Source organism: Choloepus didactylus, chromosome 13, assembly GCF_015220235.1.
Source record: "Choloepus didactylus isolate mChoDid1 chromosome 13, mChoDid1.pri, whole genome shotgun sequence".
NCBI lineage: Eukaryota > Metazoa > Chordata > Mammalia > Pilosa > Megalonychidae > Choloepus > Choloepus didactylus.
In genome coordinates, this window is record NC_051319.1 from 73,924,169 (window position 1) to 73,951,058 (window position 26,890).

Genomic DNA, 26,890 nt, shown 5'->3' on the forward strand with positions numbered 1-26,890 from the left:
CCACAGCAATGATAAACCAAAAATGTGTACAAGTAACAGTAAAGTATGGTGTCAATCAAAAAATAATCAGTTTTGCCACATAAAGAGTTCCTTTTTAATAAAAATATCTTCCTGGTGTAAGTATTGACCTGTCCTTGATTTTCTGAGAGGAGGATAGTTTTATTGGCTATAGTTCAAAGGTAACACATACTTCCTTTCTCTTTCATTTTATGGATTATCCATTGAAGATTTTAAAATTACAAATCATCGTCTGCCAGCAATCCATAATATTTCTGAATGTATCATAAACATTTTAATACAGCACAAGACAATTTATTTGGAGGTAAGTCTATGTATGCATATCTACATACATTAATAAACAGCCACAAACACATGAGTATGTGTATGCATGAATGTGTGTATATAAAGAAAGAGACAGCAAAACCAATAGAAATCAAGACAGATATATATAGAGAGGGACAGAGACACAGAGAGAGGTGGGGAGGGAAGATGGGGAGGAAGCAAAGAATAGAAACTACCAAACCACGCTTATTCCCCTCTCTGAGCTTCCATTCAGCTTCATCTGGCTCTTCTTGCATGGTGTATCCTTCCACTCCCATCTCATCCAACTTCTCTTTAACATTTTAGTTATATCCTTTGCAAGTCCTTCCCTCACCCCACTAGCCCTTGGCATTCTCCTTTCCCCTGATTTTCTAGCATAAAACTTAACACAACACATGACAATAATGAACTATGCACTTTTATTGCCCTCTGAATGTTCCACATATCGATTTTGCCACTCCCAACTAGATTATAAATACCTCAAGGACAAGGAATTTGTCTTATAATTATGCATTGCCACATCCTCTCTTGCTATGCTGCATCATGAATGCTAAATGAACATTGGTATATCAAAATTACAAAGTTTCCAATTAGCTTGTCCTGTGCCTCAGTTTACTCGCTACCAAACAAACATAATGATAGCATCTAACTCAAAGGGCACTGTGATAATCAAATGAATTAACTTGTGAACAGCATATAGAATAATATCTGGTATATAGAAAGCATTCTGTCAATGCTATGTTGCCATGGTTGAGTGAGAACCGTAGCTAAGACTACTAAATTGGCAATTTACATAAAGAGTTGGCTCTTGTTGATTTGAAGAAATCAAAGTCATTTTAGGTACAGTTTCTAGAAGATAAATAATATATTTGACAAGTTATCAGGAGAATTATGGATTAAATGATGACAGGCTTATTCGAAACACAAGGCAAGAATTATCAAGTCTAGTCTGTGCCAAAAACCTAGAATGGAATGTCTTTCCCCAATCCTAGGCACGTTTTTAGATCTCTTACCTAAGAGACTTTCAATAAGCTTGATGCAACAGGGTTGATTTCAGGAGCAACCCTAATGTAATAACCTGTGTTCTCGGACTAATATGCCCCAAAGCCTAAGAAAGCATATTGTTGAATTGACAGAAGTGATGTTTATCTTGGGGATGGGAAGATAGAAAGATAGATAGATAGATAGATAGATAGATAGATAGATAGATAGATAGATAAATAGATAGATAGATAGATAGATAGACATAGATGGAGACAGAGAGATAATAGATCGATGGATAGATAGATATACATAGATGATGGATGAATGGATAGATAGATGATAGATAAATGATACATAGATGGATAGATAGATGATAGATAGATGATAGATAGATAAACTAATTAAAATCAAAATGGAATCAAGAAGAATGGCAAAGTAATAACATTAGTTCCAAATAACTATGTGCAACTTAAAATGTTATTTCCTTTAACACCCTCTCTGCTATGTGTTCTTATATGTCAGTGAAATAAAACTAATTTGCCTGGTAGAAGTGAAGTGAACAATAATAAAGACAGACAGTGAAGTTTAATTCAAACAATGTGGGGCTATATAGTCAAAAAGCATTGGTAGGAGTCCTACTTTCTAATGAAATTCTTGCAGAAGCCTAAAATGCTAGTACTGAAAAGTTCTCTTATTGACCAATTCAGCCATTTATCAAAAGGCTTAGGAAACAAGCAGATCTGCTTTTGAATTTGAATTCTGCTACTCTATAAGGTCATTTAACCTCTTTGGGCTTCAATTTCCTCAGTTGTAAAATTGGAACTTTAGAACTTTCTGGAAGCCTCTAAGGAAAAGGATACATTTAATTTTCCACTCCTCCCCATCACTCTTCTTCATTCCCCCCCCCAACTAATCTGATTGCCATCTTACACAATTTTATGTCCAGCAAAATGCCTTCCATGTGGAAACCCTCTGTGCATGTTCATCAAATAAATGCTTTAACAGAGGACAGTGATGTAGCAATTTGGAGTCTAGACTATTAAATCTGTACTATGAGAAAATGGATGAGTAAAAAAGTAAGAAAGAATAAGTCATAGTGTCATGCACTCTGATCTCCTTGAACAAAAAGGCTCCACGTATATTTAAAGGTCTGTTATTGATTTTTTTAAATTTCATTCCTCTTCCTTAAGCCTTTCTTTTCATTAAAACAAGCAGAAGTGAATTAATGAATTATAGCAGAGCCCAAGCTATTAGGAATTTAAAGATTAAGTCCAGAAATCCATGTATCTCCCTGCCAAAAAGTACAGAAAATCACCCTGTCAAAAAAGATCCAGTTGAACAAAATTGAAAAAGAATTAATTTTTGTCAGTGGATGTTTAAATGTAAGATTATCCATCACCCCATTCTTCTCTCCCAGTATGTTTATTAAGCAAATGTTTATTAGACCAAATTCCATTTCAAGCTGGGCAGTAGGGTGGTGGCTTTAAAAAAAAAAGCAGAAATTTCATATGAGATGGGATTTTCTTAAAATGGACAAATCCATCAATATATTTCTATTTTTGAATATGCGGTTTACATGGGACTCAAAGGAGGGTTAGAAATTTAAACTTAGCCCCAAATGAAAATTAGCCCTGAGGAAAATCCCCCAACAAAAAACAAAATACCCACACAAGGGAAAAAGAAGGGAGGGAGAGAAAGAGGGAGGGAAAAACAATAATAGGTCTTCTGAGTTTTCAAGATTAAGAATCAGAGCATGGATGTCTATCTCAGCCAATGTTTAGCAGCCACAGTGATAAGTGGATATTTGAGCACTTGTCTTTTCAATTCAATTCAATTCAATTCAATTCAATTCAATTCAATTCAGTTCAATCTTATCCAATAAATAATTATTGAATATCTGTTGTGTGTAAGGTGATGTGCTGGCTAGAAAATATGAAGTAAATAAAGATGATTACAAATAATTCATATCCTCAAAATAACTAGAGCTCTCAGGCAGCATGAATACTGTTCTTTATAAATCTGCTAACTGAATATCAACCCCCCATTACCATTTTTAGACTTTAGCACTGGTTGCTGGAGGGAGGAGGGATCTGAATTATCTGGATAACTCTTTTCCATCACCATTCAATTGATTTAATTTGACTTTCTAGAACTTATGATTCTTCATTTGGTTTAAATTCAAGCATTTTCTTTAAATCCATCTTAAAAACATTTCCAGAAATGAAACTATGGCATCCGAAGACAATGTGCCAGTTAGAATGTATTATGTCCCCCAAAAAGCCATGTTCTTTGATGCAATCTTGTGGGGGCAGATATATTTAGTCTTGTTTAGGTTGGAACCTTTGTATTGGGTTGTTTCCATGGAGATGTGACCCACCCAACTGTAGGTGATAACTCTAATTGGATTACTTCCATGGGGATGTGGCCCCACCCATTCAGCGTGGGTCTTAATTAAATCACTGGAGCCCTATAAGAGCCCAGACAGGGGGAGCTCAGTGCTGCAGCCAAGAGAGACATTTTAAAGAATGCACAGGAGCTGAGAGAGGAGCTGGAACAGAACTCAGGATCAGCAGATGCCAGCCATGTGCCTTCCCAGCTAACAGAGGTTTTCCAGACATCATTGGCCTTCCTCTGTTGAAGGTATACTTATGTTGATGCCTTAATTTGGACATTTTAATGGTCTTCAGACTGTAAATTTGCAACCAAATAAACCCCCTTTATATAAGCCAATCCATTTCTGGTATTTTGCATAAAAGCAGCATTAGCAAACTGGAACAGATGTCATTCAAGACATTTACATATTTCTATAACTTTTCTCACATTTTTATTGAATTCTATGAAATGCTTTAAAATGATAATCACTGAAAAACAAATAGAGCACAAATTGGTTTCTAGAGGGCAAATTAAAACACCAAACTTAGGGGGAATTTTGCTGGTTTGAATCTATTATGACCCCCACAAAAACCATGCTCTTTTAATCCAATCTTGTGGATGCAGACTTTATGGATGGGATCTTTTGATTAGGTTGTTTCCATGAAGATATGACTACCCAATTGTGGGTGAGATCTTTTGATTAGCTTATTTCCATGGAGGTGTGACCCTGCCCATTCAAGTTAGGTCTGGATTAGTCTACTGGAGTCTTTAAGAGGGCTCAGGGGCTGACACAAACCCAGACCTTGGAGATGCAGACAGAAAGATGCTTGGAGATGCTAAGCTAAGAGATGAAGCCCAGAGTTTGCCCCAGAGAAGCTAAGAGAGGACTCTGAGATGCTTAGAGAGAAAGGCACTGGGAGAGCAAGCAAGGATACACAGGAGTTGAGAGAGAGAAGCTAAGAAAGACAGAAGCTCAGAGACATTTTGGAGAAAACCATTTTGAAATCAGAACCCAGGAGCAAAGGACCAGCAGATGCCAGCCATGTGTCTTCTCAGCTGACAGAAGTGTTCTGGATGCCATCAGCCTTTCTTCAGTGAAGGTATCCTCTTGTAGAAGCCTTGGTTTAGACACTTTTATGGCCTTAGAACTGTAAATTTGTAACCTAATAAATCCTCTTTATAAAAGGCAATCCCTTTCTGGTATTTTGCATAATGGCAGCTTTAGCAAATCAGAACAGGCAACTTTGGCAAAATTTCATCAGAATATTGTTAGCTGCTTGAAAAATGATTAAGTAGTAAATAATCATACAGAAGCCAAACCCTTTGCATTGATGATTTACTTTTCTGCCTCCAGCTAGAATATATCCTTTTTGAGGGCAGAGACTGTTATTTTTTTTTTTTTCCTCTGTGAACCTAATGATGACCTAGTACAATGCATGAATGTTGCACTGATGAATGAATAAATTAATTAATTAATGGAAAGTGTGACCTTATAGCATTTGGAAACTTTCACTTCTTCTTAAATTGAAACTGACCAAAAAGGTAAGCATAGGTGGAGAGTGGCTCAGTAATGTAGAACAATCCAAGAAAACAGGCAGTTATTTCCCAGGATCAAGAAGAAGTTGCACTTTGAGAAGAACTTCTGGGGAAGGTTAGCAGCTGATTATAGGATTTACTCCACGTTAACCTTCCACTGATATCCTATAGGATGCATGCAGTGTAGACATCTCCCAGAGACGTTTACCCTATGAAATCCTAACCACCAAAAGCTGCAGCCAATGGCCTGATACCTTGGAAATCTGTCCAACATAGAGAGCCATCCTATTCCAAACAGCTGATGGGATTTACTGCCAAGGATGCCTTTGCAAGAGTTAGAAGACATATCAGTCTCATATTTTGCCTGCCTTGGTGAAATATTTAAATAAACACATAGATTCATTCCAGGACTCACTAGCCCAGCATTCTCTGAAACTTCAGTTGCAGATCACTCAAAGGAACTGCGTGTCCTCCATCAAAGCTCAGGCTCGGAACTCTGAGGAGAGTAGCCACAAGATTAACATTTTCCTTATGTAAAACTAATTTAAAATTAAAAATAGCTGCAACAGCCTCTACTTCTCTTAAAAGGGGTACAAGCCAGCAAAGTAGCAGAAATTAGACCGTTAGAGAACATCCACAATAAATTCTTCAATGAATATGTTACTCAGGGACTATGAAGTAATATTTGTCACATATGCAATGTATTTTGTTTTATCAATAAAATGTGATTAATTTAATTCTTTTCCGAATACCAATGGAAATTCACTATTTTCAAATTTCCATATTTTGGTATTTAATATTTTTGCAGGATTTTAAGCACTCAAAAGATTACCCATTTACTTGCTAAACAGTCCTGTTTATTATCTCTAGTTTATGCACAATGTTAAGGAATTCAATTGACTTCAGCAAGGTCACCAGCAAAGCAATGAAGAGAAACCTGGCAGTGAATTATTTCTGCTTCCAAGTATTTTAAAAGTTGGCTCATTTAAAGAGAAAAAAAAAAAACTGCATGATGAAAAAGCACTTCTGGGTATGAAAAAGAGAAACCTTGTCTCCCAATGCCTAGAGATCTGTGCTAGTTTCAAAGATAAAGCTTTTATTTTTGGCACAGAGCACAAATTAATCTTTACTTTAACTGGATATTTTCCTCATTTTACCCTGAACTAGGGAAAATAAATGAAATAATCACAAAAGCACAATTTTATAAAAGTTGCCCTTATTAGTCTAATTTTTAGTGACAGAGTTTTGTGATTTTTAGCACATATTTAAATATTGCAGTATCTCAGTGAGGAAAGTATGTAAAACATCCTTCTTCCAGTGAACTATTTATTGACTCGATGTTTATGCAGAGCTTGTTAGTAGGTACTGTTCTCATCTTCTCATTTAGTTCTTGCAGCAAACTTGTGGGGGAAATGCTGTTAACTTAATGGCCATTTTACGGATGAGGAAATGAGGTATAAAAAAGTTAACTAATTTTCCCAAGCTCACAGAATTAGTGACAGTGGGAAACTGAATGCAAACAGAGGACCTGAATATTTATTCAAAACAAGAAACAAACAAACACTCAGTTGTGTTAAATTCAACCTGTCTCAACTTTGTTAAAGGCCACTTCTTAGTGCAGGGGTTTTCTTAAAACCAGTAATAGCAACAACAAAAACTTCAGCAGAATGCTGATACAATTTAATATTTCTAGAAAATCTTATTTCTGTTTCTAGATTTTTACTTATTTCTATAGTTTTCTCTATTACTGTGATTCCTACTGCTATTTGCTACATCAGGAAGCATCGTGGCAAACTGAATTCAAATTCCTACTTTGCTGCACTCTGACAGCATAACCTAGGACATGTTACCTAAGTTCTTCAAGCCTCAGTTTCTTGCTGCATAATTCTTCCCTTGTACTGTTGATGAGATTTAAATGCAATAAGTAAATTATCTTTCATATTGGTATTCAATAAATGGTTCCCAAATTTCTAGCTATAAACATTTTTTTTTAGGAATCAAAGGGAATTTGGAGATTAACTAGTCTAAACTTCTTATTTTACAAATGAAGAAAGTTAGTCCCAGAGAAATTAAATGACTTTAAAAAGCTTCTCAGCTAGGTCTTTGTAGAACCAGTAATGAACCCAGCATGGTGGAGTCTTAGTGACGTGCTCTTTCACTACCCTGTGCTATCTCAAGCTGATTGATATATGACTTATTGCCCCTGCTTCCAGGAGAAGTTCTCCTAAGGCAGCTACTGCATGATTATTTTAAGGTATAAGCAGAGTAACAGTACCAGCCAGAAGGGTGGGGCTGTAGCCAAAAGTCTTTTCACTGCCTATTAACTTTAAGTTCTACCTAATGTTGGTGGAATCCTTTGTTGTCTCGTGATGACTCCTGCCTGCCAATGTAGATCAATGATATTTCAGCTCAGTTCTGGGAGTTACACAAATATCACTTTAGTAGTTTTCCCTTTTTGCAGCTTTATTGCTTGACTTAAATGAGTCTTCCCCTTGGTGAGCATCTCCATGGAGCATCTCCATGGAGCTCCCCATGGGAAGCAGTTGCTTACAATTACTGATACAATTGACTCCTTCAAAGCATTGAGATCCCTGTGGCATGGTGCAGAATTCTCCCTTTGGCTCTGATGTTTTCAAAGTTTTATCAATTCCTCGGGTAGAAATATAGATGGCTTGCTGATTTCATGTCATCCTTATGTAATTTTAAATTAGTTTTACAGATGACATGAAGATGGTGTGTGGGGCACAATAAATATGATAATTGTGGAATCAGTTATAAAAAAGTTTGTAATTGTGGATCAAATGGCATACAGTGAAATAAAAAAAGTCAATTTTAAAGTCCTGGACTTGTTTTAAAAAAATAACTGTACAAGAATATGATGGGGGTATTTGACATAACATTGGCATAGGTGATTTCTACCTTGGCGTAGGTAAAAATGCACAAGGGTTTAGGCTACCTGTGAACTTAATGTGAGTACCAGTAATGTGGATGTCAAAAGAGATAATTTCATCTTGGGCTGCCTTACAGTATGTGGTTTTCAGAACAAAATAAATAATAATTTGGTTCTACTCATTTTAGAATGACCACACATAGACTATTGAGTTTCTGGGCACAGGGACACAGTTAAACAGAGAAGCATGCAGAATTTTAAAAAGAGTAAGAGATTATTCAAAACATTTCACAGAATGAAGAACGGTTGAAGTTTGTCTGCCACAATTTCATGGATGCTGGCAGAAAACACAAGACTCCTGAGTCCGAGACAGAGAACAGTTTATTACTCATAGCAATCACAATGGTCAGAAAATCAACATTTTCTTGTGCCAGTTCCTTGAGTCCCACTTCCCACAAAGCAATGCAAAAAGGGGCAGATGATACCTGTTCACACAGTGCTTGCATTATAAGTGAGAAATCCCAAGCTTAGGAAACCCTGATCTTTTATAAAGGGGCTTAAGCAATCTTGTCCAATCTTTTACCTAATGGAGACACTACCTCTATTTTATAATAGTATTTGCAATACAAACATCTTTGAAAAGATAAAATGCTGTTAGTCCTCTGACGAAAAGACCCAGCAAGAAATGTCTTTCAACAATAACTGCCTTCATGTTATGAAAGGCTATCATGCTAAAAAGTATTAAAAATTGTTGTGACTCCAGGAGAAATACAAGGTCCAATTGGTGAAGATTACAGAAAGAAAAATTTCTGGAAGATAAGGAAACATTTTATAAGAACCAGAACAAGCTCAAAATAGGACGGATTTCTTAAGAAGTTAGGCACATTCCAGCAAACGTCAGACAACTGTTTGTTGTTGACTATTGAAGAAAATATTGATATATCAGGGACATACTGAATTTAATGATACATTAAGCTTCTTCCAGCACTCCATAGATCAGAAAGATACAAAGAAATAGAGAATTAGGAGGAAAGACAAGACAGAAAAGGATAAAGGGCACTCTCAGACTTGGAATACTTTTTATATTCTCTGAGGCTCTATCCATGTCTCCAGGGGTTCCAGACATCTTTCTGATAAACCAGAGATAAGGCATTATCCACAGCTTTAAGAACTTTGTTGTAATCGTCCCCATCGCGCCTCTTCAACTAAGAAAAATAGCTCAAAGGTCTATTGGGAAATAAAGAAATTTTGAAGTTTTATCTTTGATTGACTATGTTATGTTTTGAGAAACCAAATTGTTGCTAAGGAATCCTCTATAATCTAACTGTAAGTAATTCTGGTTATACAGGCACTTAAAGTGAAGCTTAGGAATATCCTCAAAAGAAAATACTTTGTCCAGAAAGCTTTCTTCTTATTTTTTTAGAAAAAAAAAATGTTTGGCCCCCCACAAAGAGATTGTTTAAGAATAACTCTCATGCCAAATAGCAAATGGTCATTTTCACTCATGGATTCATTGACTGGTTATTCTGGTTGAATTTATTGCACATTACATTTGTATGATGATGCAACTGCAACCAATGGGTGGAGACTGACTGTGGAATGCCATTTGACTTCTTGCATCTCATTTATTTATATGTAAAATGAGGGGTTGAAATAGATGATGGCCAAGTTTCATTCCAGCTCTTCTAACCCCAAAGAATCAAGGAAGAGCCATAAGCTTGAAGCTGTAGGGCTAGGAATAGGACTTGAAAGAGAAGAGGAGTGGAAATCCCTTTCAAAAGATGGTTTAAAGGGAATTGCCTTTAGTCTGAAACAAAGAAAGCATGAAAACATAAATTAGGATATTGGGAAAGGCTGCGGGATGGAGGGATATGAGAATCTTATGGTGCTTTGGAACGAGACATGACTATAGTTTACAGCAGAAAACTTGAAACAAAATTTGCCCTCTACAGTAAATCCAGCAGGGATTTATTGTTTAAAAAAAAAAAAAAAAAGATTTTGGAGAGATTCCCCCGGACTGGCTGAAGTGTTGGACCCTGGTTCATCCAGCCAGTGCAAAAGAAGATTAGAAGGTCATTTCTCATCTCAAAACAAGCAAATACTCTCTTCTGGCATGGGCAGTGGATCATTCAGAGTTCTCTAGAGAAACAAAATGTAGTATATTGAAATGTTAATGATCTACAATGCCAAAAAATATTGTAAATACGTTGATTACAATTAGAATGTAAGCAAATTGCTAAAAAACATGTTTTTGTAACAAGTGATAATCAGACATCCATGTGAGAATATGATGTGGACTGGCTTGATGCCGACAAGAAGGGCTCTTCCTATAAAATTTAGTGTAGATGTTGCTTTGAGAAGCATCAGGTAAGAGGCAAGCTGACACCACATCACTCTGCTTCCCGGTTCCAATGCCCGTGCTGTGCTCTGCGATTTGCTGCTATTATTGCTGACACACTGCAACCAGACTAGCACCTTCTGCCGTAGGCTTTGGAACTTCCAATGAATACCATGTTGGACCTGGCTCCTGAGACCCCTCTTAAAGGTACGCCTGCTTTTTTTTGGTCCTCAGGGCGATGGATTTTCGAGATTCTGGTATCCCCCACCTTTAAATGTGTTGTATGCCCTTGACCTGGCTATTGTGTGTTGATTATATTGGCAGTTGTAATTAACCAAGCAAAGAGATTGCATTGAACATTCGAACTATCATTGCCTTGGATCTGCTTTCAAGTGCTAAATTTACTTTGGATTTCTGTGGTAGTTTGAAGCTGTATGCACCCCAGAAAAAACATGTTCTTAAATTTAATTCTTGTGGGTGTGAACCCACTGTAAGTAGGACCTTTAGATGAAGTCACCTCAGTTAAGATGTTGCCCACCTCAATCAGGATGGGTCTTAGTCTATCATTGGAGTCCTTTGTAAGAGAATGAAATTCAGGCAGTGAGAGAGAGAAAGCCATGGAAAGCAAGAAGCTGGATATCAACGGAACCCAGAAGAGAAGGGACTGACCAGGAGACTCCACTGTGTGCCTTGTCATGGTATGGAGGAGTCAAGGATCACTGGCAGCCAGCCCCGGAATGCCAGTCTTTGGGAAGAAAACATTGCCTTGATAACACCTTGATTTGGACTTTCTTTTAGCCTCAAAACTGTATGCTAATAAATTCTCATTATTTAAACCAACCCATTTCAAGGCATTTGCTTGAGCAGCCTAAGTGACTAAAACAATTTCAATCTCCTTTCAGTTTGTTAAAACGATTACATTTACACAACACAGAGCCAATGGGACATAAATGTACATACACACATAAAGAGATTTATTTTAAAGTATTGGTTCCTACAATTGTGGGGACTGGTTAGCCCAAAAATTGGTAATGCAGGCCAGCAGGCTAGAAACTGAGGCAAGAGTTGATGTTGTCATCTTGAGGCAGAATTTCTTCTTTGGGAAACCTCAGTTTTTTGTTCTTAAGGCCCCCACTGATTGTTAGAGGTCCACCCATATTATAGAGCCTAATTTCCTTCACTTAAAGTCAACTAACTAGATGCTAATCATATCTACAACATACCTTCACAGCAACTTCTAGACTGGTGTTTGACCAACAACTCAGCACCACAGCCTGGTCAAGTTACCAAGTTGCCACATAACACTGACAATCACAGCTAATTTAACCCTGGATTGAGTATGCAACAGCAAAGTGATTTGTACACTTTTTCAGGATCATGACTCTACTCTTCAATTTTGTGATTAATGAATCAATGAGACACCTCTCTTAAATAAATTTTCTCAGAAGATACATGTCTCAAAAATCACATCTCAGATTTCATTCAGTTCTTGGGGCTTAAAATATTTACTGAAGATAATTGTTTCAATATGTTTCACATATTATTTCTGAAACAACAAGATGTTTCTAATGATCTATGATGGACAAATGAAAATTCTCATCACAACAAATGTATTAATAATTTGAAATATGAAAAAGCCTTAGTGTTTCAGTAAAACTGTGTAATGAATCCAATAAAAAAGGAACTTGAATACATAGTTTTTTCCTACATACATAAATATCTGGTCTATTTAACTGCTGCCTCTTAAAATCTGCTTATTTTGTTTTGACTTTAACCCTTAAAAATAGCTAAGGAATTATCTGGCTTGGAATGTTCATTAATTAACAGCAGGAGTCATATTAATCTCCTTCACACCCCATGTAAGCTTATATTTACTTTATTTTACTTTAAGATATTTAAAAAGTCTCTTAGAGGGAGCAAATTTCATTTAGAACTCGGGGTCTCTTGGGGGCATAGACCGTGGGTTGTGGTTCAGACCTCAGGCCGAGAATAAGGTTACCCCATTATTCTGAATCAAAAGGTAACTCTATTCTAGACAGTGACCTTGGGAAAGCCATTTTTTTTCAGCCTAAAATGTAGATATACATGATAAAGGTCAACTTCGCTCTTTATAAATCCATTGTAAGGGAGGCAAAGTGCTGCACCACAACTCCTGAAGCCAGAAAGCTAGGAAAGAGAGGGCGTCTGTGACCCTTACAGAGCGTGCTGTTCACTCCAAAGAGTCATCGGTAACTAAAACAGAGCTCGCGCTTCTCACAGGGAGGATCCAATTACTCTGCATAGCCCAAAGGCTTTACCACTTGTTATGGTAGCCCTGCTCTGGGGGAGGACCAGTAAGGGAGGTTGAGCAAGGAGTGGTAATCTAAGAAGGAAAAATAAAAATAGAGTGGGGAATAAAGGGGAGAAAGAAAGAAGAGCAGGATTTGGATGTCCCTACGGCACTTACCCGCAATGCTTGTGCTCAAAGGCCTCCTAGAGGGCAGGTGGCTATTTCAGTCTGTTCCCATTATAGAAGTAGATTCTAGTTTAACCCTGAGGAAAGGTGCAAAAACTGGAATTGACACAGCACTCTTCATGTTGTCTTCTTTCTAGTGAATCCACACTGATTCCCACACTTCATCTCTCTATTTTGGACCCTCTGATGTCCAGCTCAGCAAGTGAGCTCCAGCTACCTCCTAATCCACCCCAATAGGGCTGCTCTCCTATATCATCCCCCTCGCTTCCTTTCCACTTGCCTAAAAAACTTGTTCTCTGAGGTCAACATGTAGCTTGTTTCATAATTATAACTTACATTGCATAAAGCTTTATGCCAAGCTCTTAAACACCACACCTGAGCCATCATCTCTTGGGACTTTGTCTTGACTATTCTGGTCCTCAACTATTTCTCCCATCTTTTATCTTCTACAGCATTTGTTCACTAACCCAAATCTACCAAACCAACCTCTGGGGTGGAAAGCTGTAGTAATCCACATTTTTAACAAGTTTCCCAGAAGAAAATTGAGGGTTAGGGTTATCTGAGGAGGCAGAACTTTGACTTTTGCTGTTGACCTTATATTTTTCCAAATTGCTTGATACATTTTTACTCTGGTAACCGTATAACTTTTATAATGAGTATTAGTCAATATAGACTTTTTTTTTAAACTACTCAGGTGATTCTGATGTCATAGGAACCATATGTCCATACTACTCATTTGAACGACAAGTCAGAAATGCCTTCTTTTCATTTCTTGTCTCTGCAATAAGGTAGAAAGGTACTCAGGAGCAAGAACTGGTCTTATATCTCTGGTGTTAGACAGAATGTCAGGCTCAAAGTAGGTGCTCAATAAACACTTGAGAGGATTTAAATAGATGCTGAAGAAAGTAGGAAAAAAACTTCATAAGGACACATATGGCATGGTACTACAAAGGAAAAAGAAAACCTTATAATTAATGGATTAAAGAAGTATTTATTAGAAGACAGAAGAAAACTCGGGTGACTTAACAGACCACAAGATGACCACAAATCAGCAGCAGCATTTCACTTTAAATTGAGAAACAAAGATTCTTTGAAAGCATCAATAAACCTGTAACATGTAGAAATCACTAGCGGTTTTCAGTCTTTTTAATCTGAATCACTCTCAGAGTAGTGCATTCAATTATAAATTCTACAGCTAAAGAACACATTTGAATCGCTGGAGAGAACTTAACAAAAGAATCAAAACTCTCATACCTTGCTGGTGGGAACGTAAAGTGATGCAGCCACTTTGGAAAGCAGTCTGACAGTCCCTCAAAAAGTTAAACATACAGTTACCATATGACTCAGCAATTTTACTCCTAGATATATACTCAAGGGAATTGAGCACATACATCTACACAAAAACTTGTACATGAAAGTTCATAAAAGCATTAACTTCTTAATAACCAATGAATAAACAAAATGCAGTCTATCCAAGCTATGGAATACTATTCAGCAATAAAAGGGAATGACGCATGCTACAATATGGATGAACCTGGAAAACACCATGCTTAGTGAAAGAAGCTGTAACAAAGGTCACATGTGATTTGATCCCATTTACATGAAATGTCCAGGCTAGGCAATCCGTAGAGAAAGAAAGTAGATTAGGAGTTTCTAGGGGTTGGTGGGGAGGGTAGAATGGGAAGTGACTGCTAATGGGTACAGGTGGGGTTTCTTTGGGAGGGTAATAAAAATGCTCTGGAGTAAGCAGGGATGCACAACTCTGTGAATATACTAATAACCTCTGAATTGTACACTTTATGAATTTTATAGAATGTGAATTATATTTCAATAAAGCTGTTATTATAAAAAAAAAGAATCATGGGGGGAAGGGGGAAAGAGGAAGCCTGGGCAGCAGGAATCCCCAAAGAATATAAAAGAAGCAGTAGGCAAGAAATTAGTTTTAATAGGGGCTGCCTTTTAGGGCATTGATGGCTTTTTTTTCCTTAAAAAAAAAAAACAAAAAAGAGACAACTAGCTGAGGAGGACATGGGCTGTATATGCAGCCTAAGTGATTTTGAAGAAGGGGCACTTCCCAAATCTGGGTTCTTCGCTTGTTGCGGCCAATAGAAGTCACACCAAACCAGGCTGAAGAGGAAAAGATGCTTTATTATACTGGTGGAAGGCAAGGGAAGCTTTCCCAAATCTGCCTCCCCGAAGTGTTTTTCCAATTGGTTTTTATATCCAGTTCAGAGACAAAGAGAGATAATCATTCAATTAACATGCAACAAGAGTGATAGACAAAAAGTCCATCTGTATCTGGGAGGTGTGGGGGCAATCTCACAGTGATTCTTTAATTGGCTAAACCAATTAGAGACAAAGGGAGTTAATCATTTCAGTTATTTCCTGTTTTCTTCAAGAGCTAGGTGACATCTGTGAAAGGTGCAAACTTTACATTTACATATATAGACAAAAGGCTTAGCTATATCTGGGAGGTTTGGGGCAGTCTCCCAGTGATTCTCTAATTGGCAAAACCCATTAGAGACAAAGGGAGTTAATCATTTTTGTTAAAATGTAACAGGTTTGGAGAACTTCAGTAATTTAATTATTTCCTGTCTTCCTGTTTTCTTCAGGAGCTTGGTGACACCTGTGAAAAGTGTCCCGGGCTATTTAGGGAGATAGATGAAAAGGCTTTATTCATATCTGGGTGCAAACTTTACATTTACATATTGCTTCAGACTTTACATTTACAGATTGCCTCTTTGTGAGAATAAGAACTTCCATTATAGCCAGTTTCCAGCTTTGAAGATTACATTACAATTTCCTGCTTGCTTGCAGTTTTAAGATTATATTTAAAAAGTCACTGTAACAATTTAGTTTAGATATGAGGGGTTTTCCTACCAATAAAAGTTGGAATAACAGGTTTTCACATCTCCTTTTTGGTGGACTTAAATATTGTTTAGAATAGATTTTATCTGTGCAGGACAATTTCTGGGAGCCTTTCCTAAAATGGGAAAAGGATCAATTAGATGACCATTCATGGTCTTTGCTCTTTTTTTCTCTCCATTGGAAAATTGTTAAGCCTCAGCATTCAGTACAATGCACCACCTCTTCATTAATCTTGGTGAAATAAGGAAGGAGACATTTCTGTTTCTTGAAAAGTTTTATTTGGTTTCTACATACAGTCCTAAACACATATTGCTGTCAAGTCTGTAAAGGCCTTCTCTAAACAATTAACTTTTCATTAAAAAAAAAAAAGCTAGAAACTGCATTGCAACCTAGTATTTCAATCCTTTTTGGTAAGTATATGTGATGAAAGTAAATTCAAGGTATGTTGAGTGACTTCTACACATATTATTAACATGAATACATCGAATGTACTTGGCATGGTATATAGTTTTCAAAACTCCTTAGGCCTTCGAAATTAGTGAGAAAAAAATTTATATCATTCTCACCCATATTTACCAGGGACAGAACCATCTTTCCTAAACCCTTCCATTGCTTCTCAATGCTCCCTGCCTTAGGAGATGACAAACACCTGCTTTGGGCCCACTCAGCATAATTTTCCTCACTCTGTGCCTGAGACCCAGATTCCCCTGAAAATAAAACAAACTGAGAGATACAATTAGAGCAATGAAGGCTTTTTGTGGCCTTGCACCAGATTCAGGTTGGACTTTTTCTAGTCTTCTATTCTCTGGTCGGGTTGGATAGTGTTTTGTTTTATGGCAAAGTCTCCGTCAGTATTGATGTACTTGGTTTCTATTCACACACATTCAACAATATTCATTTATTGAGTAAAAGCAGAAATTTAAGACTTCCTTTCTGTGGTTAATAATATAAACCTTCATTTCCAATACCCTCAAAAATGTCTTTAACCCAGCTGGGTGTTTATTGAATACGGATTGTGGTTTTAGGACCAGAGATGGTTAAAACTTCATTTGTTGAGAACGTCACCTAAAGACTCCTGGCCAAACATGCAGCACATCAGCTCCTCAGCAGGGGATCCTGCTCCCTCAGGCTAAGCCAGGGCATGGTCAAACTGCCCTTTCTCCAGGCCTTCGAGTCCATCAGCCCAGGTTGAGGTCGGCATGCTCCGATAAGGGTCCAGAAGAATCCAGAAGCACCTGACAATGAAGATGCCCAAGAAAATAAACAACAAAATCACAAAAACAAAGGTGGTTTTCTGCTCCAGAGACATGCTAGAATCCGATGACACGTTCCCAAGGGGCATGAGGGGTGAAGGGACGGGCTGTCCTCCATCCATCGTCCCAGGAAGCCAGAGCACAGGGTCTCCCAATACCCTCCTGGTCCATCATCAGTCTGCTGAGATCATGGTGGCTGCACCTTAGACAGGCTGAGTTATCTGCAGGGAGAAAGAAAGGGAAGGAAAGGGACTAACCTTCACACACCAACCCTGTTTTCTAATCTACAAATATTTTTTTTTCAGAGAGAAAAAGAAATCTATAAGCCAGCTTTCCTCTCATGAGAGATGCTTAATTCTGTATAATTACGAGACAGAATAATATTTTACTCCTACACGAAATTGCCAGATTGCCCTCGGAGTAGCCCCCTGGGGCCAGGAGGGATGGCCAGGGAATACAACCATAGGACGGAAGAAAGAAATGTGCACAACAAAGTTGATGCCCGGGCGTGTTTCCCTCTCAATATCCACAACCCAGCCTCCCTGCCAAGTCTCTTCTGGTCTCCTTCCAACAATATTACTCCCCCATTATTCATATGATGGCTGCCATGTAATGAGTACAGCTATGTGACAGGGCTGTGGCTCAAGTTTACCGGTGTCAGCCACTCTACCTCAGGCTCCACGAAGGCAGAGGCCTCTCTAGCCCCAGTGCAAGGAAACTGAAGCTGGAAAAAGGGCCGAACTGAAAGGCTCTCGGGGAGCATGGGGTGCTGGGCTCTGGCCTTAATTCTACTGCTAAATAAGCGTGAGACCTTGAAGAGGTCACTAAGCTGTAAAAGTGAAAGAAGAAATGCCTGCATTTCTCATGGTGTTATAATGATGGTGATTGTCTATGAAAATCCTTTGAAAAACATTCAAAGAAGGAAAACAATATAAGGTGTTGCTTCCTGAGACCTGACTGAGGGAGCTAAAATGATTTATCCTGCCCAGGGTCACTGGAGAAGGGAGGTGTCTCAGACTCTAAAATGATGGAGCTACTGCTGCTTTTTTCTTTTGTCTTTAGAAAAAAAAAGACCAAATTCAATAATTGACCTGGGAAGCCCCAAAAGTACTGAGCTATGGGAAAGGAATCAATTGACTGCAATTTTTTTTAAAAGGACAGTTTTCCTTACAGTGACTTTCAACTGTTTAAGGCCATTTGGTAGAGAGGAAGAGAAGGACAAATTATCACTGTTCCATTTTTACTTGCGGAAAATTGAGGTATTTGAACATTATTGTTTGTCTTTAAAGCAAAATTGAAATACATACAAACTCTGGTAAAAGCTTCAAATACTAGACAAATATATTTAGATCAAATTTTGTAGAGGAAATTATCTATATTAGACATTACTGTAAAGAAAATCATGAACATATTTATTATGAATCAATCTATAAGAAAAACTCCAGAGCAGAGTAGTCAGTATGGAAATTAACATGGATCCAAAAGAAATTATGCCCAACAAAAATAAGCAACCACATAAAAATAGAGGTTGTGATCTACAGCATTAATACCATATTTCTTTGGTTAACTTATAATCATTGCCTTCAAGTATAGCATTAGTAATTATAATAACAGTTTGCATGTATGTTGACACTTAAAAGTTTATAAAAAACACAATTTAGGAAACAGTTTATAAAGGGAATCATGACCATTATCCTGGAGGGAGGAGGTACCAATTTGGGGAGAAGGGATTCTTTCTGCAACTCCAAGACCAAAAGTTGTTTTTAAAGGCTTGAGTAGTTGCAATAGATTCATTTGTGATTCATGTGTGTTTTGAAGAATGATAAAATTTGATTTATTAAAAAAAAATAAACTTCTTAGGAATATGGAGAATGTTAACAAATTGGTTTTGGTTTTGGTTTGGTTGGTTTTAGTTCCTTAGGTGTTGATTTCTTCTGGGATAACTGAGGCCGGGAGTGGTAGTGGTAGGAAAGAGTGACCAGCTCTTCAGACCAGGGCCATTTGTACCCACCAAAAATACCTAAACAGGACTGAAAGAATATTGTTCCTTTAAGCATACCAACTATAAAGTTCTCCAAGAGTTGGGCCAAAGGAAAGCCATGTGTTGACAGAGGGACAGATGACAGCACCATCCCTGACATGGCTTCGCTGTCTTTTCATGTCCTCCTGAGCGCTCCCTCACTTTGATCCTTGCTCTCCCTACTGGCTTACTCTCATTCTAGAATCCCATTGTTTGTCTATATCCTTCCAGCCCAAATGAGGCCAGAGCTCTTTCATCTTTGTTTATGCTCAACATAGTTGAGTCAGAGAAGCATTTTTTCAGAAAGTTCTTTAAGAAAGCACTACACAATCCAAAAAAGAAATTAGAAGAGCAAAGATTATAAACTGCTTAAGTTTACAATATAAGGACTTTTGGATCTGTGAAGTCCATAAAAACACTGAAGAACTGGATACAGAACCCCTTGAACCTGTGATAATGATCCCCTAGCTGCAGGCTGGCTGACTAGAAGAGCAAATACCTCGTTTGGTCTCTGCCTTCCCACCCTTGATCTTCACTTGGTGAGAGACATCTTGACACCCAGAAGCAATCTTCCCTATACAGGGGAAAATGCCAAGTTTTTTTCTCCGAGCACAACACCTCCAGGCTTCTGTGTATCACTCAGGTTTTAGAGCTGGTGCACTGTTCATTTGGGGCTTGTGGTGATGGGCAGCCATTCCAGAAGCCTCAGCAAATAACCTAGTCATCCTGATTCAGATTACTAGCCACATCTTCCTCTTTAATCTCCCTATAAATCAATCTGGAGCCCAGCTTCTCCATGGGGAAGCTAACTATTAGAATGATTTAAAATCAGTTTTAATTTGCTGTTTTACCACCCTAGACTGATTAATAGGCAAAATGCAAGGATATGGCTAACTCTCTTTGCAGCCTGATCACATGATTTGAGAAGGCTGTTAAAATATCAAATATATTCTCCATAAGCATCATTAACCCCTTCCAGATATACCAAAATGACAAAAAAATAGAGAGGAAAGCATTTTGAAAACTCTACAGAGCTTTATGAATTGTAAACTTCTCCCCTTCCAGCATAACTATGGTGCTCAAGTTCCTAGTAAAACAACTTATTTTGGCCAAATTATCAAAGGCTTCTATTAAATTGCAATATTTTACCAAGGCAAGTAATACATTAACATATCAGCCAGGATTTATCTCTGAGACGTGTTCTCTGGAGAAATGTGGTAGGTAGGAAGGGGGGTGAAGGCAGATCTTGCTGGAAGTGAGGGGCCATAGAGAGACACCAGGAGGCCCAGCAGGGGAGCAATATGGGGGAGAATGTGGGGTGTGGGGGAGTATGTGGTGTATGGCAGATAGATCAGGAAGACCAAGAGATGATTATGAAGGAATAAAGAAATCCGGAAACAAATATCACTTATTTCCCAGTTTTGCCTAGGATTGATTGAAATCCCTGGATAAGCCTGCTTGATTTTAAACCCACAACCAGCTAATCAATAATTAACAAATTTGGAAAGCTCAATGACATGTTTAAGTTAAAGGAAGCATCAGACATAAGAAACAGAAAAAGAATTTAATCACTCGGCTACCACAATACAAATACACAGACATCTAAATTTTAAAAATATATCTTTCTTAGAGTAAAAAGTCCCTTTTTGATAAAAACAATTCTTAGAGAATGCACCTGATCGCTTTTAGCTAAATAATGAAATCTTTCTTTTACATGAATAGTAAAATCTCGGCAAGCAAATTATTTCAAAAGATTTTTGACGCAACCATCATAAGTCTTAATAATAGTAAATTGCAGTTATTTTAAGTCTAAAGGAGGACCACGGTTACTCACAGCAGGGTTTTAATCCTGACCAGCTTCCCCCATTACACAGCACACCTGTCTTCTCTTTGCCAACTCCATTTGTGTGTGCTCAGCAAATGAAGTCTAATTTTAATACTGGACCAATGAAACCCTAATTAAAATATACTATTTTCAAAAAATCATATAATGCATCCCTTTTCTCAAGGACTGCCCTGGACTCTGATATTCACAAGTGTGAATCTCCCTGATTTACTTATGAAGCCCCCTGTAAACAGTCCATCTGAGCCACGGTCTTTCTCACCACGAACTGCTTGGTGTATGGTAATTTGCAAACTGCTCCTCTCTTCCTTTTCCATTACTTCCTATGTACTGCATCTAGATTTGTCTTTCTAAGCTCAGACCCTACCACTCTTTCTCTCAGAAAACATTTTTGCCCTGGTCTCCAAGGCCCAAGCCTTCTCATTAACCTCCTCCTAGTGTCCCTGTTTTCTGGACCATGAATCAGGACATACATACTCCAACAATGGAATTTTTCTGTGTGTGTGTGTGTACACACACACCTACATACATACATGCGTACATACAGAGTAAACATTAAATCACATTTCATTTAGAGTAAAATAACCAATGTATGGTAAGAATAACCTCACATGGAATTGAACCTACAGACCGCTAAGGAGAAGGGCCTCTTTTTGTCTGCTCTTCAGCTTGACTTAACACCTGCTGTTCTTTGAACACCTCCAGGTTCCCCCTTCTGAGTTCTTGTTCATGATGTCTCTGCCGGATCCATCTCCTTCTCTCCCTATTCCCACCTGTGGAATTTTTCCTTCTCCTGCAGCCTCCACACCAAATCCCAGCTTGCCTCAGCCTCCTCGGCGGTCTCTTACATCTCTCCCTGCACCAGAGGGATGGGTTGCTTCCTAATTTACCTCCCCAAACACCTTCCTTGTACTCTGAAGCAGCACTTATTATAAGACAAGTCTCATGGTGCTTGTTTCCTTCCCCTTATTAAACAACAGGCTCCTTGAGGAATTCCTCACTGTACCAGGATCATTGCCTCTTTAATTATAGGTTGAACCAAATCTCTGGCCCCTTCACTCAGAGAACTAAATTCAGACTTCAAACTGCCAGCCAAGTGATATGGAAGGGAAAAAGAAAAAGCACATGCCCTCCAGCTAAACGGGGCTGTGTGATCACTGTATTTGAAAGAGATCTTGTTTCAAACAATCACAGAGAATCCTAGCCACAATGACACTCTCATAGTCATAGACCTCTTGATTTGAAAAGCAGGTAGTTATTTGGCTCATTTCATTTTCCTTGGCCTCGATGCTGTCAGGTAGCGTCCAAAATGTAAAAATCAAAGATAAGCAGGTATCCTTCTATTGAAGAGGTTAAACCCTTTTATACCTAATCTGCTTCTTGATGGAGAGGGGCTGCCATTTAAAACATCCTGAATCCAAACTTCTTATATAGAAAATATTAATGTCAACATATACCCTTCTCAGGCTCAGGTCCCTTGAACACTTTGTTTCAGTAGCATCTCATTATACAATGTCAAAGTAAGGAAAAAGATTTTATCTGAAGAAAATATATGGTAAAGGAGTGACATGTTTCTTTTTTCATTTTCAGGAACAGCGACAGAATTAATTGTCACTTGGTGCATTGTTCTGTGGAACCACACTGGCATCTGATACCCCTGCCTTATCTTGTGATCATCATTGACTCAAGTGCACACCCTACTGCAACGGCTACAATTATAAAAGTTGTAGTACGTTTGTAATCACTCCGGTACATGCGGGTGTTCAATAAATAGGTGGTGATGAGTATTTTCTCTTTACACCTTCTGTGTGTGAAAATGAGGCCCATTTCTAATCTCTGTTAGGACAGCAAGCATGCTGAGTATTGGAGATTATAAGTAGTTTGCTCCATATCATAAAATTAGTTATCAAAATAGTAGGATTCCCCATAGGATGCTGGGTCCCAAGTTTTTCTCTGGCATGTTGTACTATTAGAGGCATATAGTTGGAATAAATATAAAGTGACTACTTCTCGGCAGTCAGTGACATGCAGGATGTAGTTCATGGATGGTGTCCATATTTTAAATGCTCCTAAACCACATAATTGCTGTACCTAATTTTTAAAACTTTCAGGACAGAAACCTAGTCACGTGACATGACATGTTTTTCAAATGCAGTTGTGTAAAAATGGCTCACCCATTGAGCAAGAACAGTCACAGGCTTGTCCAGTTTATATTCACAGGTAATGTACAAGACACTCTGTCCTACAAAGACATCCTGTGCACCTTATTTGTATTTATCTGACAGATTAGTGAGACCAATCTGTAGTATTTAACAGGAAGGGAATTGGCTAGCTAGGTAGGGCTGAATTTGCAGTGCTGGCAGAGACAAACTTACTCAATGTCCTGCATTATTCTGCAACAGTTCTGAAGCTAACTATTGACATTTTAGCATGTTTTGAGCAAAAGGAAGAGATAGCTGCCTTCCTGATTGCGTAACTGGAGTCCCTCAAGATACAACCACCTACCCCACCCCAGAAATGTAAATATGACATCTCCCCCCACAATTGTGAGCCCCTCTGCATAAGCCATATCATCGTCAAAGTAATCTTAAGTAAGCAAAAGTTATTCACCCACAAATCTTTTGGAAATTCTGCGTATTAGCCCAGCAAACAGTAGCATGCATTTCGGGACATACATACATAGTTGCAAAATGTTAAAATGTTTCATATGAACGCAAAGAATTCATGGCCTTCTTGGTGACCATCCAAAAACTTCAGGTAAAGATTGATGCAAATATAATGTCTCGAGACTTATCGATGTCAATAACCTTGTGATATTATAACTGTAGTTATTCAAGTATTTACCCCATTGGGGTAAACTAAATAAATGGTACCTGGGATCTCTCTGTATTACTTCTTGCAACTGCATGCAAATATATGATTATCTCAAAATAAAAGCATAATTAAATAAAAAAAAAGAAAAGATTTCCTGGCTCATTCTAGGTACATAATGCATTTTTAAATCTTTTTTTTGGCTCACATAAATGCATAGCATCTTCCATATTCTTCTTTTCCAAATACAGCCACCCTCTTCCAATACAATAGCCCTGCTATTCACAGGACAGCTTAAGGTTAAATATTTTATATGCCCAAAAATAATAGACCCAAGGCTCTTAGAAAGCCCAGAAACAACGATTTTGAAAACATGTGAAGGTGGTCAGCTACAAATGTCAACAGGCAGCCTCAGAACGGTTGCCTCCCCCACTGCTGCACTTGGAGCTCTGTGCTCCTTGCTTGTTCCTGCAAAGTCAGCCTGCAGACACGGCTGCCTGTGCTGGGAGTGGACCCCGTCATTCCCAGCTTACTGCGCTTGTCAGCTCTGGGTCAGCAGGAGACTTTTTTCTGTAGCCTGAGCTCCAACCTCAGCTTTACATCTTCCTACTTTCATCTTTCTTCTAACACCTGCTTGAAGAGTTTTAAAGGGACTGCAGGGCGAGGCTACAGCCCGGCTCAGAACATCAGAAAAAGACCACGAGGGTATCCAGTCAGTAACCGACAGTATCAAAAGACCCCATTAATAAACTAGAACTTTTAACTCCAAACAATAAACCTTACTGTTCTACCCAGTTTTCTGTTTCTTTTCTTGTGTATTTCATAATGAAAAAAGACTGCTTGCAGGTACCTCAAAAAGGCTGGTGCTGCACTCTGCTCATGACCCAGGGACAGTCAGGGTTATCATCATGATTGTTGAGTTGTTGTAGATCCTTTGTAAACAAAACAAAACATCCCTGTTACATTTCAGAAGGTCGGTTGTTTTAGGTAAATAGGAAAAAAATTACTGCAACAGGCAAACAGCTTTCAAGAATAATTTACTGCAGTCTAGGAAAGAAAGAAGACTGTTCTACTATTCCTGTATCCAGCATCAGTAACATTATAAACTTAAACATGCTTTAAAAACAAAGGCATCATTACATTCTGCCCCCAGTGTTAACTTTACCTAGCAACTGTTTAATTAGACTTTATCTGACAGATAGATCTAAATTCAGACCTTGGCTATAAAAAAAGCATCTATGCGATTCTTGTTCTTGCATATAACCTGTGAAGTTAGAAAAAATCATTTAATTAGCCTGGCAAAGATACAGTTTGGGTCAAGTACCTGGATCTGGCTGAAAAAAACACTTGATCCATTTCCTGACGAAACAGTTACAGGTAGTTACAAGCCTCCTTAGTCTCCATTCTTCTGGACCAAGCTTTGTTAGAGCAGTAGACAGTGGTAGCTGCAAAAAGCTGGATGGCACACCCCAAACTAAAGCTGTTGTTTCAGGCTTAGAACCTTCCTATTAAACCCCCGAGTTAAAGGAGCATCCTCTTTCCGTGTGAGGCGCTTGAGGCCGGTAAGGCTGTGGCTATGAGGCGAGCCATGCTTTCAGTTCTGCCTCAGCAACTCTTCAGAGGATTCTGCTTCACTGAGTAGAGGCAGTATCCTAGCAGTGTGTCTGAAATCATCTTCAAGAAAGCATTAACATTCAAAAGGAATACAGGGGAAACATCACAGGGCATTCCCATACCTTTTCAAAATCAAAGCCATAAATCTATCAGGGCTCTGCACTTCTCTATTGATTGTCAACACCATTCTGCTTCGGGGATGTCAATTAGCACCTTGCAGCCACCAATCTCCATATTGATTATGGTTTATGACCTTCAGGCCAACTCAATTAATGGGAAGACTTCTAGGGAAGGGTATCCATTTAGCTGTTGGAGATGAGAAAAACACTCCTCTTCCTAAAGAAAACTCCTTTGAACCTTTCAGAAAAAGCAGCCTTTATGGATGGCAAAGAAGAAAGAACAATTGAAAAAGGAAAAATATCACATTTTTTACCACCTCTTTGTTTTTCTACCCCCAGAGGTAAATTTGCTAGATCTGGTGTCTCCTTTTGCCAGCTGGTATAATGGTGGCCTTGGCAGCCCTTCTCCCTCCACAAAGGTCTCCTGAAACCACTTGATGAATAAAGAAGATAGACTTCTATTAAAGGGTCTATAGGATTCTACGGATTGGGGTTGCATGGCACATTACTTAAATTATTTTCCTTGGATACAGTATCTAGATAAATTTGGCCAATATTTTAGGATAAAATTCTTCTTTAATATGCCTCACCAAAAATATGCTGGCGTGATCCTTAAGAAGGAACATCCTTGTTTTTTGGCAACTCATCACCTCTTCCGTTGCAGTTGAAGCAGTTAGCAACAACACACCCACCCACCAAATGATGGGGTGCATGATATTTAAAGCTACCCATGACTGTGCTTGTCAGCCCTTGGGAAAAAGCAGTCCTCCCCGAGCAGCTCTAGGGGACTGGAACAGAGCTCATTTCCAAGAGGAAAACCCCCATCTGTTAGCAACAGATGACAGTCCTGCAGAGGCCTCAGTCCCAAGAAGACCCTTTAAATTCAATGCTAAATGTAGAATCAAGCCCCAAGAGAACATGAAGATTTTTCCCCCATATGTTTTCTTGAATTTCCTTTCCAATTAGTTTTACTTACCATTTTCACATGCACAAACTCATCCATAAAACAATGGGACAAATGAAATCCAACAGAGCTCTATCATTCAATGCTAACGGTATCTCGTGCTTCGGAGCAGGATAGAGGGAATGCTTTGTCTCAACACTGCCAACAGAGGGTGATTCGGGAAACATTCTGACCCCACCCTCACTTATATACTTATCATTCCATGCGGTGACAAAGTACTGTAGTTAGAAATGAGCCTGTGTTACTGATGGCTGGGGCCATCAGATATTGTTTTAGCCTATAGACTCATAGCTGTGGAAGGGAACATGAGAGGCCCGAGGTTATCCTCTAACTACTTTCACAGGCTGAAACCATCCCAGAGAGATGAGTGCCTGGCCTATTTTTAAAACTCTCCAGAGAAAGAGTTCCATAACTGTCTCTGACAACCTTTGTTTAAACTAACTCCTCTGCTGCTTACTTAGTCGAAATGAGTTAGTGCCTTTCTTTTAGTTCTGGTCTTGC

General features: G+C 38.4%; 2 protein-coding genes across 10 annotated transcripts in view; one reads left to right on the forward strand and one right to left on the reverse strand.

Moving 5' to 3' along the window:
• Positions 1–26,890, forward strand: part of LOC119507842 (solute carrier family 22 member 4-like) — an 846,933-nt gene that overhangs the window by 25,753 nt on the left and 794,290 nt on the right. The window contains exon 5 of one of the 8 annotated variants that reach the window (XR_005211348.1): positions 22,472–22,542. The exons of 6 other annotated variants lie outside the window; for them this stretch is intronic. Coding sequence is in view for 1 of the 2 variants with exons in the window: in XM_037801031.1 (XP_037656959.1) it covers positions 22,472–22,533 (62 nt within the window). In the remaining variant the exon portion in view is untranslated. Of the gene's footprint in view, positions 1–22,471; positions 23,075–26,890 lie in introns of those variants that run through there. One more of the 8 variants, XM_037801031.1, reaches the window with a different exon arrangement.
• Positions 13,859–26,418, reverse strand: CTXN3 (cortexin 3). Of its 2 annotated transcripts, none has more exons than XM_037801036.1 (3): positions 26,402–26,418; positions 24,543–24,624; positions 13,859–17,239 (listed from the first exon to the last, which is right to left on the reverse strand). In XM_037801036.1, exon 3 carries the CDS (start codon positions 17,138–17,140, stop codon positions 16,895–16,897), a length of 246 nt encoding a protein of 81 aa, XP_037656964.1. In that variant the 5' UTR covers positions 17,141–17,239; positions 24,543–24,624; positions 26,402–26,418; the 3' UTR covers positions 13,859–16,894. The 2 variants fall into 2 exon arrangements, with proteins under 2 accessions (XP_037656964.1, XP_037656963.1); XM_037801035.1 differs by lacking the exon at positions 26,402–26,418 and adding an exon at positions 25,017–26,297.